The sequence below is a fragment of the Euprymna scolopes genome, chromosome 35 (assembly GCF_053919585.1).
Source record: "Euprymna scolopes isolate OS-2025 chromosome 35, ASM5391958v1, whole genome shotgun sequence".
Classification (NCBI taxonomy): domain Eukaryota; kingdom Metazoa; phylum Mollusca; class Cephalopoda; order Sepiida; family Sepiolidae; genus Euprymna; species Euprymna scolopes.
The window spans coordinates 67405827-67420734 of NC_136516.1; the positions used below are offsets into that span (position 1 = coordinate 67405827).

Below are 14908 nucleotides of genomic sequence, written 5' to 3' on the forward strand. Positions count from 1 at the left end.
GTCAAACAAAAACATCGGGATGATGAGAATAGTCAAACAAAAAAATCGGGAAGATGAGAATAGTCAAACAAAAAAATCGGGAAGATGAGAATAGTCAAACAAAAAAATCGGGAAGATGAGAATAGTCAAACAAAAACATCGGGATGATGAGAATAGTCAAACAAAAAAATCGGGAAGATGAGAATAGTCAAACAAAAAAATCGGGAAGATGAGAATAGTCAAACAAAAAAATCGGGAAGATGAGAATAGTCAAACAAAAACATCGGGATGATGAGAATAGTCAAACAAAAAAATCGGGATGATGAGAATAGTCAAACAAAAAAATCGGGAAGATGAGAATAGTCAAACAAAAAAATCGGGAAGATGAGAATAGTCAAACAAAAACATCGGGATGATGAGAATAGTCAAACAAAAAAATCGGGAAGATGAGAATAGTCAAACAAAAACATCGGGATGATGAGAATAGTCAAACAAAAAATGTAACAGTGTAAAAGTACATAGTATCCTCATTCAGTTGCAAGCAATGTCGGGTATTCCTGCTAGTGTATTATACACTTAAAGGAGAAACAGATTTATAATAGAATTGATCACAGATGCACATGCATGTAGATGCCAAGTATAGCATAACATCTTGAAAAGACCCAAATACAAACTGGTTGATAAAGTAAATGAAATAATGATCGTAGGGGATCAAACAAAAGAAAGAACCCTGTGTTGTACTAAAGAGCTTTTGAAGTTAATTGAATTCCAATTTGTCACTCTCTGATATAAAAAGCATAATTCCTATAGTACTGTACCCAGCTGCAATAAAAAAAAAAAAACTCTCAGAACATGTATGTATATATGTCACAATTTCAGATTGAAACTTGTTAAGGAATCCTTCAAACAGGCAAATTTATTTTCATTATTCTGGAAAGCATTTGTGGCTGTTTTTTTTTTAAAATAAAATAAACAAACAAGACAGATGTGTCTGACCAGTATCTGGCAGCTATCTGATGACCATACCCATTGTGTCTGATTGGCAACCAACGACGAGCTATGCCCTCCACTTTTCCATCTCCTGGAACTCTAGCGACCAAAGGAATGACACCCCAATCAGAGTATCATATCATATTACATTAGCATGAATAAATGTCTATGAAAGAGGTTACATTACATCTTATTTCTAAATTCATGACATGCGTGTCCAGTACGTGGCAGCTAGTGGTTTTGACAAGTCAGTGCTTTTGTGAGAAGGACACTCAAGAAAATCTGTGGCTGATACAGTTGTTACAATAACAGAAGCCTGTTCTTGTAAGTGAGTAAATATGAAATAGGATAGTCAAGGATTCGAACTTACGAAGCTAGATTTGGAATTGAGAATTCCAATCATAAGTTAAAATAAATACAGAATGTTATTGAAAATAAGGAATGTGAAATTGCCATTGTTTAGCTCACACAAAATAGTTAGATATCTGTTTATTGGAAAAGGAATGTAATGATGAAATTTGTTTCTGTGAAAATTAAAATAAGGAATTTAATCGTCAATTGAAATTGTAAACATTTTGTAAAGAGGTTATTTGAAAAATAGGTTACTGAACTCATGGGGTCATGTCAGTGTGGCATGTTTTGGCAACGTGACGCATGTTTTGCAACGTGCTTGATGAGCACATGTTTAATCATGCGATAACATGACGAGTTCTCAATATAGGTAGAGTTTTAGATGCAGTCTGGGAGAAAGAGGGGAGAAGAGCCAAGAAAGAGAGGTCAGAGACAGATGCTAACACCAAACCTTGGAAGCAAAGGTTAGAGAAGAAAAGCCATGTAAAGAAACTTTGAATTCCTCGAGCGAAATCAGGACCGGTCATGAAATAAAGGACGTCATCATGTGTTTTTGTATCTGCGTCGTCGTGTTGTTATTCAACAGAAAAGGTATTGTCCATTTATGTCATAAGAACCTTGATAAAATCATCATCTAAAAAATATGTGTTAGAAAGTATATGTGTCAAAGTATAAATGTTATAGAAACACTCCCGTTCACAGAACTGTCAAAAGTATAAATGTCAAACTCTCGGCCTATCTATCTATATATCAAATCTCCTCTCATTGTGTATTACATGCTGTTAGCTATTGTAGTAACATGTACACTGTCTATTATAGCTATCCAAAAGTCTCTCTCTTTATATGTACTCTGTCTCTATCACTCTAAGACTCTTACAAACATGAACTGTCTCTCTCATTATATATACATGTTTAAGACTATCTCATAAACATGAACAACAACAAATATATAAGTTGTCTTACAAACAAGAACACTAAATAAGAACACATAACATACGCACAATTTTGATACCTTCTAAAAATAAATCCGATACGTAACACAGTTACCAGTTATCTTGCACTTGCTTGTCATTGGATTCTGACTGTAGATGCTCAGAGAGTGATACATGCGTCATACAAGCATATTTCATTGAAATCATTTTGTACAGATATTTCTGTGGTGATAGAGGAGAGGTGACATGTACAGGAAGTATACAGTTACAAATTTGCACAGAGGCAGCTTAAAGCTTAACATCACTGCTAGTTTTGAGGGACAGGAACTAGTTTCGGTGGCAATTTTTGTGACTGAGTAGCCCTTTTAAGGGACACTGCTGCTCCCCTAGATCATGAGAGAGGTCTAGAAAAGGTAACCTAAAAATCATCTGTTCCTCTTTTCAGCTGTTAGTTATTCATTTCTGCATGGGAAACAAAAGAAAAAGCAATCAGATTTATACTAAAAAACTCTAAATTGAATATTGCTACTTAAGGACACTTCTTGCTACAAAAGAGTTGGTTAATGCAGAGTGAAGAACAGCTATTGCTGCCAGAGAACTAGCTAGATACAACAGTGATGTTGCTGCTCTATTTTAAACTCGTTTTAGTGATGAAGATCAACTTACTGAAAAAAGTGCAGAGTATACGTTTTTATGGAAAAGCAAACCCAACGGAGTAAAAAGGGAAGGAGGAGTTGGTTTTGATATCAGGACAAAAATCCATCTCAGTTAGAACAAACTTGTGGAATTAGTAATCGAATCATGTTAGTGAGGGTACCTTTACCTTGTGATTATTACGTGTCATCTCAGTATATACACCTACTATAGTAGGCAGGATGTCAAAATAGGGTTCTATCAAGATCTAGGGAATTTTATCACCCAAAAACTGATTAAAAAGCTTGCTGCATGTCTGAATACCCTTTATGTAAAATTTCAAATGTTTAGACCCGAAATTGGCTGAATAGTTTGCTAGAAACCGCAAAGGTCCAATCTTTTGAACTTTGACCCCTTGGCGGCCAAATTTTTGGCCAAAAACCAATTAAAATGTTTGCCCTATGTCTGAATATACTTTATGTAAAATTTCAAATGTTTAGACCAGAAATTGGCTGAATAATTTGGTAGAGACCACAGAGGTCAAATTTTTTCTAACTTTGACCCCAATTTTGACCCCTCAACATTTACTGCTTTGGACTCAAATCAAATTAAAAAGTTTGATCCATGTTCAAGTAACCTACATCTCATGTACATATATACAGCTTTCCCCTTTTATTTATTTTTTGTTATTTTTACAATGTACAAAAATGAAGACATAAAAACAAGGGAAAGAAAAATGTTCCAGCCAGTTGGCAATAGTTCAATTTGGAGGTTAGTTCATCTTCTCCACACCTTTCCCTCTTTTTCTTATTTCAAATCTGTTTTGTTTCGTCCCCTTTTTTTTTTTTTTTTTTTTTTTTTCACACATGTATCGGCCCGTAGATGCCCGAATGGGTTAGTCTCACAAAATACAAAATATGTCCAAGAGAAGTAAACCCTATATATATATATATATATATATATATATAGTTTCTCTCTCCTTGTTTATCGTATGTATATATTTCTTTGCAATTTCTGCCCCCTTTTCTTTTCCTATTTTTTTTTTTATGATGTGTAGTGCCGGAATGACATGTTTTTACTTTATTTTACTTTTTATTTGCTTTTGGCGACAGCCGGCGGGGATAACAGTTTATATCAATAACAGAAATTCCAACTCACCTTCGCAAAGGGCCTTGTTTTTCTTTTTTTCTTTTAACCGTTAATTTGAGATAAACGTTTTCTTTTTTTTTTTTTGTCTTCTTTTATCGCTGATATTCCATCAACGGAGTCGCGCTGTATCCTATAGTTATATATATATATATTTTCCAATATATATATATTGACGTCCATCATCTTTGGAAACGTCTCCGCAACTGCCCTCCAAAGTTTTCCGATTTTTGGCCCCTCAATTTCGGCGCCAATATTTTTATTTTTTTATTTTTCCTCCCATCTTATTGGTCCATTTGGATCGCCTGATTTTCCTTTCCGAATCGGGCGATCCTTTCGCTTCCTTTTATGTGATCATCAGCATCATCATTTTATATGCCGACCATCATTTTATATCATCATCATTATCATCCAATTAAGTTCATTTGTTTTTTTTTTGTTTTTTTTTTATGTACATATATACAATTACCGTTACACCCTCACACATTTCGGAAAAGAAAAATGTTTCATTTTTCTTTTAAATCCAGTCTCTGGATTGTATACACGCTTTCACATATCTGGGTGTTTGGTTTTCATTTGACCTGCCTGGAAGTTTCCGATTCTTCTTAGTCGATTTCTTGGCATCTGGATAGGGTGTCCGCTACACAGTTTTCCTTCCCTCTCACGTAATATTAATACATGTACTTAGTCACCCAAATATAAGTGAATGCACACACACATACAAGATAGATTATAGGTAACAGATGATATTCACACACGCACACATACATACATATATACACACACACATATATATATACATGTATGTATGCATAGATACACGCACATACACACGCATACACATGTAGGTACATATACACATACACGCATATATATAGGGACATATGTAGGGGCACACACATACACACACGTATACATCCATCCACCCTTATATATACATGCATATATATACACACCTACATACACATATATATATACACGCGCACACATCCATCCACCCATATATATATATATATGTATGCACATACACATGCACCCACATACACCCACCCACTCACATACGATACATATATTGGTTAAAGTTTTCTTTGTCTAGAAAGATTTTCTTTTATTAGGTGTGGGTGGAGTGGTGTATTTCGTTTGTTTAGTTTAGAGAAATGGTATTATACTGGATATGGATGTGTGTACCTGTGAAAGTGTGCGCATGCTTTATTGTGTTTGTTTCGTTTCATGCGTGGGGGTGCGCATTTGCCCAAGTATGCATGCGTGTAAGTGTATTTTGTGTTTTGCCTATCTATGTGTATAATTATTGGGAAACGCTTAAAGCGGGGTTGAACTTTGCTATGAAGTTTTTTCTTGTGTTCATAAGTAGAAGTAGTTGTCGGTTTGGAAGATTGGCATTATTTCGAATTTGTTTCCACTGCATGTGTGTATCTACTGTGATACATGCAGGTGTCTATTTTCTGCGATTTTCATGTTGGATCGGTGTAGGGCTACTGTATTACTAAGGTTTTTTGTGGCACCTATGTAGGATTTATCGCATGCTGCACATTTTATTACATAGACCACATTTTTGTAGGTGCAATCTAGGTTTTTTTAATTTTGAATGTTTGTATAGGGTTCGTGAATGTGTATTTGTTTCCCTCTAATATTATGCTGCAGACTCTACATCGTTGTTTGTTGCATTTTGTGACTCCTTTTGTTGTGTCTTGATTGAGTTTGGATGAAGTAAGAATGTGTTTTAGGTTTTTGGGTTAGCGCTTGCTTTTTATTTTTGTTGTTTTAAGGAAGTTGTTTAATTTGCTGTTTTGGTTAAGTAGGATGAGGTTTTTCGTTATCTCTGTGAATAGTGATAAATATACCAGTAGAAGATTTGAGGACCCCTAAAGAATGAAACAACGAATCCTAACATATTTCTCCACACACAACACAAACAACCCCAAGCTTTTCACAGAGATAATGAAAAACTGTATATAAGGGTTGTAAAGAAAATATAATGCCAAAATAAAGTAACAACATGTATTGCAAAGCATACAATAGGTGGGTTGTTCATCATAGCCAACGAATGACCTAGCTTGGTCTATCAGATGTCAACTGACACCTTCCAGCTTAGTCTTCCAGTATTTATTGAGATTGGAGTAGTCTATTAGTATATATATATATATATATATATATATATATATATTAAATTGTAATTCAATGAATTTCAAAAACTCTCATTGAAATGAAATGAAGTGGTTGAGTTTCATATCAAAGAATTTTTATTATTCTAAGCAAGACAAAGAATGTTTTAGAAAGTTTATCTCCTTAACCTATAGGGTTTCGATGTCTACCATCTCATCAGAGGAGTGAAAATATTAGCAAATAGTTATAAAGGTGTGCACCCTATTTGCTAAAGTCAGTGAGACATGGAAAGTCAAAGTGAAAACATTATATTTATCAGAAGTTCTGTGGCAGGAGTATTTGTAGAAAAAGGATATGACTGTTTTTGTTGATCCAACTTGTTTGGTAAAATCCATATTATATGTTCTTTACATCCGTTTGGTAATAGTTTCCAAGTTATATCCTGGGTAATCCGCATAGCTGTGTATATATCCGAATCGGGCAAGTGCTTGTTTAAATTTGTCTTGGGTCCAGCCGAAAATAATTTCAAAGTCTGGTGGAAGCCTTTTCATTGGAAGCTTATATTATTTTAGCGGGGGGGGGGGGGTGTTAGGGAGAGTAGGCAATGGTAAGTGGCAGGAGGTGGGGTGAGACAATTTTGTGCATATTCATCCTAATATACACATGAACACACATATACAAACTCAACACTCACACACAATATACATATGTAATACACATACACACATATATACATATATACACATATATATATAAACATATATATACATATACACATATACACACACTTAAACATACATACATCTCTATAAAAATAGGTATCTCTTCAAGTAGAATCTAAGAATCATAAAGTTTGACCGGTCGCTTAATTGAGGTCAGGTCGTGTACAAGATATAGTGACTTGGTTCGGGGTGGGGGGAAGAAAGGAGGAAGAATAAGAATAATATAGATATAAAGACAAAAACCAAAACAAACTAAAACAAAGAGATGGGCCTAAACCGTAAATGGAATAATTCTTTTTTTCCTGATTTTTCCTAGTTTAATCTCAAGCCTCATTGTCAATTTAAATCGTATTTGTTCTGTCAACTCAAGTTATAAGTACTGCGCATGAGGTGCTAATTATTATTAATTTTATACTTATCTATATTTCCCTTAGAAAGAGGATTGGCATAGAGTTTAGAATATACTAATGTTTATTTAGCTAATTGTGAAATTAATTCTAATATTATTAATGGAACGTTTTATCTTTATTTTATGGTCCTTACGGTAATGGTTCAATGCTAAGTAAGTTAAAACAAAGGTAATAAAGTAATGATAATACCTTACAGAAAAAGTTTAAAATCAGTATATCCATAACCTTATGCTATTTAATAATATTTAACCAGGGAAATTTTCTATAACTGCATTATTAATACATATACATACACACACATACACATATACACACATATACACATATATATATATATACATATATATATATATATATATATACACATATATACACACATATATACACACACATCCATATACATATATATATATACCCACACATAACATATACATACACACACACCTACACATGCATGAACGTGTACAATATATATATTTTTATACATATTCGCAACCATACGGTTAATACACACATACGCTCACTTATTCTATGTATACTTACATCTAAGCCCATATATACCCACAAATAACAGGTGTATCATATATAGACAGATATGCCCTCATATATACAAAAAATGTATTTAGAAATAAAAATTTATGCACTTATTTAACACTATAAATTATAGGAATAATTAGTGTATGTAACTTACCTAAGTTTATCAATGACATTTTTTATTTTTTAAATTTTGTTATAATTTTTTAACCCCTCCTCTGCTAATTTAACATTAATAAGATGAAAAAAATGGGATTGTGTGACTATGGTTATAGAATTTAATTAACCTAGTAGCAACATATAATGTTAAAAGTCCACGTATGCTTCTAGGATAGTGATTTAAAGGTTATGAGGGTTTTTGAAGCATGAAAAACGATGTTACTTTTTGTATTTAATATTTTTATTGTTATTTTTTATATTTCAACATCACATATTGGAATTTGTATACAATATTACTAAGTTTAGTGCAAGGCAAAACGTCCTTTTTGAAAGAAGAAAATGCAGGTTTAATATGGCACTGTGCCTTGTTTGGAGTGAAAATTGATTATAAAAAAAAAAAAATCAGTGCTGATAGACTAGCACCTTTTCCTAACTGGGGATTGAATCTATAACCATTGCATTAATACTTCTACCAATCGGCCCATGAGATCAATGCTCGCAAATGATCTCAACAAATGTCCATTTAAATAAACACTTACCCACTGCTTTTACAGTGCTCGTGCTGCTTGTTTATTTACAAACAAACAAACAAACAGCAAGCCTTATTTTTATAGTCAATTAAGTAGCAGGTGAGATACATTCATGACATGTTTCTGCACATTTTTGCAAATATACATATCTATGGTGCACAAAACCAACCAAACATTCATAAAATGTGGTGTTGAAACCTTTATGAATGTTAGGCAGATCTTGCACTCCATAATATCTACAAAATAGTCAAATTATCTATCTATCTGTATATATATATATTCAGACATTTATAGGACTTATGTATAGATGCTGTGCAAGAAAACTGAAGAATCTAATAAACTTATGCTCCCACCTCAAAAACACATATAAGTAGTTTTACTTGATTTTTTACAAACTATCTATAAATATTAATTGTAGTGTTTTCTAAGTACTATAATTCTAATTAATAAGGAACAGTTAAATATCTAAATTATTTCATAAGTACAGAAAAGCATCCTTGCACAATGTATTTATGCAGAGAGAAAGAGTTTTTTAATAATTGTGTCTATACACAAACACTGGATAAAAGGTAATAGTTTATAGAAATAAAAACATTCGTTAATGAAGTAAGTTTTCTAAGTGTTATTCTTAAGGACATTGGCATTTAATCTAAAATATTTGAATAAGTAAAATCTGCATAAATAAAAATTAAATTGGAAAATAGAGATTAAATGTATATGAAAATGATTAAACACTGGAAGGAAGGCACTTTTTTACATGTAACTAGAGTAATTTGTTTAAACAGGCATTTTCATGATAACTGACTGACTTTTTCATATGACGTCAGGTTTTTCAGTGACTGCTGTTTTTTATACTAGTAAAACTGTTACTGTTATGAATATTCTTCTTATTTCATTAAGTAAACAAAGAACCTAACGATGCATGTATTACGGACAATAGTGATAGTGCGTAACATGGTATTAAGTTTAAATAAAGAATTGTAGGGGACATTTTTGCATATATATTTTAAGAATATCATTGAAAAGTGTATTATTTGTAATCCGAAAACGAAAGTTTGGAATGTCTTTTGTAATTACTGATTTGCTTAGTGGTTAATATAAAGTCAGGAGATGATTGGACTAATACAAAAAGCTGCTTCTTTGTTGATAATCCATGGACTAAGGAGAATCTTTCAAATTAGGTATTCCTTGTTGAATAATAAATTTCTTATAATTTTTTTTAAATTTATCAAATTTAACCCTGAATTTTCATTTTATATATATATACTAGTAGTTTAGCCTGGTTTTGCTCGGGCCCTGTGTATAGTTCATAACTTTATGTGCATATGTATATATTAAAAAGTTTGACTCCAGTCCAGGTATATACAGCTAAAATTTCAAGGGTTTAGACTCAAAATTGACAAAGGAGTTTGGTAAAGTCTGCAATGGTAAACTCCTTCAACTTTGGCAGCCAAATTTTCGCCCAAAAACTGATTAAAAAGCTGCATGTCTGAATACCCTTTATGTAAACTTTCAAATGTTTGGACCTAAAATTAGCTGAATAGATTGCAAAGGTCAAATCTTTTGGACTTTGATGCCTTGGAAGCCAAATTTTCGGCCAAAAACCGATTAAAAAGCTCGCCCTATGTCTGAATAAATTTTATGTAAAATTTCAACTGTTTAGACCAAAAATTGGCTGAGTAATTTGGTAGAGACCACAGGGATCAACTTTTTTTTTTAATTTGATCCCTTGATTGGGCTCCAATCAAATTAAAAAGTTTGATCCATGTCCAAGTAACCTACATCTCAAATTTCAAGAATTTAGACACAAAATTGAAGGAAGAGTTTGGTAGAGTTTTCAAAGGTTAAATCGTTGAACTTTGACTCCTTAACAGCCAAATTTCTGGGCAAAAACTGATTAAAAAGATTTTCCCCAAATCTCAAGTCTGTAGACTGAAAATTGACAGAGTAGGGAAATGTACACAGACAGACAGACACACAATTTCACTCTTTATATATATATATATATGCACACACATATGCACTTCTCACCTTTTGGGTAACAACATCTACCACTATTTATTCCACTTTAATTTTATTTGAAAATTTATAAACTATGATATATATGTTAAGACATTTTTCTTGCATATCTAAAAATAGTAAGTGTTAATTTGCATACATGTTTACAGTACGTATGAACACATTATGTAAATTAGATGGTAAAATAAAACAATTAAGAAATAACATTCGAAAAAGAATTATTCTTTCTTTAAATACTCAAAGAAAAACTAAAAAGTATTAATGATTGAATTGACAGAGCGAGAGAGAGAGAGAGAGCAAGAGAAATAGATACTTAAGAGAGAGATAGCGGACTTGTTCAGTTAGTTACAAATTACAGCTATTTAGAAGAATTAAAAACTAATTTAACATAACTCAATCCCAGAAATAAGATTTTTATCATGTATTTATTGCCATTAAAGCATATAGAAAAAAACCTTTATGCAACAAAAATTTTATTAATTTATTTTATCGTGGACTATTATCCTCATCTTTCTCAGATGTTGTTTCATGACATTTCGGCCAACTATTCCTCTGGCATTCTTCAGGTGGTAACTGCAACGGGATGCCAGAGGAATAGTTGGCCGAAATGTGGTGAAACAACATCTGAGAAAGATAAGGATAATAGTCCACAATAAAATAAATTAATAAATAATACTCATCTCAATAATGAATTCTAATTAAATAATATATATATCATTCAGTACAGATCCGACCATGGAAGATCAGATAATAAATAAACGTGGATTTATAAGACCAAAAATATCCAACCTTGATCGCCCTTCGGGCCTTGTGGTGCAGTAGATAGAGACATTGAATCTCTACAGTTCGAGGTGAGAACTGTCTGAAGATAGCAGTTTTAATCTTACCCAAATCCAGCCAGAGGCTTACTTGGCCAAAACGTGGTGAGGCAACAACAACTATGGATGGCAGTGATTGCTGAGAAAGCAGTTAGGAGATTCAGAGTTTCTATCCGTCGCGGTTACCACCTGACAAAGGCCAGAGGAATAGTTGGCCAAAACGTCATGAAACAACATCTAAGAAAGATGAGGATAATAGTCCACAATAAAACAAATTAATAAATAATACTCATCTCAATAATGAATTCCAATTAAATAATATATAAAAATTTTAGTATATTTCTGAAAATGAACATGACAGTTTTAAATGCATGGTCACCAGGCCTGTTATAAAGATTGCCTTGTTTTAGTTAAACATTAAATCTGAAAGAGATTATTTTTACTTACTTTGTTTGTGCTTGTCATAAGTTGTCTCAAACACTTGTTCACCATCAGTTTCAAGCATACTGTCAAAAAATGGGAAAAACTAAATTTTATAATACTGTACATATGTAAAGGCTTCGTCAGTCTTTAGTTTTCTTTTTTTTTTCTTTTTATTTACAAGGGAGTTTTCTCTTATCAAGGCCCAAACATGACTCAAAGATAAGGATTAATGAGTGTACGGTGGTCACTGAGATAGCAACATAGTGATCGTTAGTGGTGTAAATTGGGTAGAATTTGATTATTCAAGGGGATGGCTAAACAAGAGCTTGTTTACATTGGACTTGAAGATGACCATGTTGTAGTTAGATGGAAAGCAGGTTAGCAAAATAGTGTTCCACAGGTGGGCAGTTCTAACAAAGAAGCTTTGTGCATGGAATTTGCATTTAGATTTAGACACAGATAAAGAATGGGGGAAATTATTGATAGTGGTTGTAGCTAGTCAAGCGTTATTTTGTGAAAGTTTTGCAAGGAGCATCATAGATTGAAGCTCAGATGAGCACTTACCATGAAAATAATGGTAGAGCAGCGACAGGTTAGCAATATCTATTCTGTAGGAAAGAGGTTGCAGAAATAGTAACAAACCCATCATGAATAATTATCTTAGAGGCCCAAGAGTATCAAAGTTTTATTTTGCAATAAAATAAAAAATTAAAAAAGAAAGATTTTGTGTGAAAAAGAAATTAATTTCAAGGAGCAATTTTTTAAAACAACTTGTTGATTATTTAGATTATAACAGACCATTACTTTCATTTTCATTGTTATTTTCACAACTTTTTTTATGCATGTATTTTTTAACTTGAAATTGAAACTTTTATTTAATCCACAGCAAGCAGATTGTTTTTATTCCGTCAGTCATGATTGCATAAAAATGTTGAGTAATCTTTATTTTATTCTTAGTTAGTATCACCTGTAGTGAAGATTGAACCTTCAACCTCACATACAATAAATTATTATTCAACACTTTTTTTATCCAGTCATGACTGATGGAACAAGAATAAGCTACCCCAATGGGGTAAATAAAGGGTTCAGTTCACAATTAAATATCTATTCCCAAGTTTAAAATTCTGTATAGATTTCCAAGTTCAACAAGATGCACTTGATAAAGGTCAGAGGTCAAATCAGCCAAAAGTTTTAAATATAATAACTAGATGTTAATAGTAATCAAAATAATGCAAATTATCAATCTTCATCTCAAAAATTCTAAAATAAATTTGTTCCAGGTTCCAATTTTTGTAACAATTTGTTGATTTTCTGCACAATTGATATTGGTCTCTCATAATAAAAAAAAATTTAGAATTTGTTTCACACTTCTCACTGGGACTTTTTTTTTTTTTCTTAGCAGTTCGTTCAAACTGGGGATGGAGCATCCTAACGGATGCCAAACATTCACCTGCTAACTCAGATATTCCAACCGAGAGATTTTTTTAAGATTCTGACATTCCCTTTAAGTGCAATTGTTTGAATCCCTCTTACACTTGGTTCACTGGGTATATTTGCCAGGTAGTTTTTTAATTTTTTTTTCATGAGTTCAGTTGCTCCTATAATAACTGGAATGATAGAGATCTAGTCAAGATTCTGGTTTCTTTTCATCTCATAAGATTTTGGTATTTTTTTATCTTTTTGCTTTCAGCTCTGTTTAACCCTGCATCATTGGAGGACACTAACTTCTACTAAGGTTGCTTCTTTCTCCTTGTCCCATATCACTATGTCAGGTTTTATAGCTCCATTTTCTAGGTACATAGCTGTAGGGATTGCATAGTAATATTGGATGGTGTACGACTTATTTTCAACCGTTCTTTCTGGTAAACATGTTCCCAGGATTTGCCGCTGCATTCGATATTCAACTTTTTACAGATTGTCCAGTGGAGATATTTACACACTCCATTGTGTCAGGTCATATAATAGCCATCCCTCAACAGAACCTTACAGCTGGATATCAGGTGACTCATACTCTCTACTTCTGTACGGCAAAACCTGCACTTGCTGTCATTGCTGAGACAACTCATTTTCTTAAAAACATTGGTCATCAAGTCTTGAGTGATGAAGTGTGTGCTTTTGGTAGGTGTGTTTGTGTTTTGCTAGAATTTATCTCCAGTAAAATAGTGATCTGGTGTTTGATCAGAATAAAGTTGCTCATCAGTGTTCCATGAGGATTCATTTTAGTATGAATTACTGTCTTAGAAATGGATTGTAAGCATCAATGTTCTCAGATGATTGCTCCTCTTTTTCATTTTTGTTCCTGTGTGCTAAGGATTGGAATGTCTGTTGCATGATTATGTTTGAACTTTCTGATAAAGAGAGAGAAAATTTCTGTTTCTCCCCCCAATCTTTTATCTTTTATAATTCTTCAAGTAAACAGAAAAATTTCTGAGTTTGACAAGACACATCTGAAAAATGGTTGAAAGTTACAGTAATTGAAACATTGTGAAAATAACATCTAAGATGAGACTAGTTTTTTTTTTTTTTCAGTTTTTTTTTATTTTTTTTTATTCAGTTTTCACCCCAAACAAGGAAAGTGTCACTTTGAATTAGGGGGCTATTATCGGAGACAATTTGCGGGGGCATTATGAAGGGAGATGAGTAGAAAGATGTTTGTTCACATTACACTTGAACTTCTGCATATCAGTACAGTTGGGAAAGCAGTATCCCGAAAGGTAGTTCCAAAGACTTGCAGTTCTGGGGAAGAAACTATTAGAGTAAAAGGCTTTCTTACACCTAGGAATCTCTACTGTAAAGGAGTGGGACTTAGTTGCTTGTAGAGTTTGCCGGGGGTAGTCACGTCGAGGAGGTACAAGTGCTCGCAGTAGTAGTCCAAATTATCTAAATAATCCAAGTATGGTTTTATTTTTAGTTATCAATAAAAAAAAAAACACATGAAAATATAAACTTTAAAAAACCTACTTCAGTTTCTTGATTGCTGAACCATCAGAATAGTCACTCAGGTGCATATAAGCAAACAAATCAACAAATCTGATTCATTTTTAGTTAAAAGTTGTATTATTGTTTAAAATAATAGATTGAAGAATATATATTTTTAGTGCATTCAAAATCAAAACACACAATTTAAAACATGATTTT

The 14908-nt window shown here is 32.7% G+C and overlaps 1 protein-coding gene across 1 annotated transcript in view; it reads right to left on the reverse strand.

The window, feature by feature from the left end:
* LOC145259898 (uncharacterized) overlaps nt 1–14908 on the reverse strand; it is a 45507-nt gene that overhangs the window by 9229 nt on the left and 21370 nt on the right. The window contains exon 3 of the mRNA XM_080117815.1: nt 11795–11853. Coding sequence (XP_079973941.1) covers nt 11795–11853 — 59 coding nt within the window. The remainder of the gene's footprint in view (nt 1–11794; nt 11854–14908) is intronic.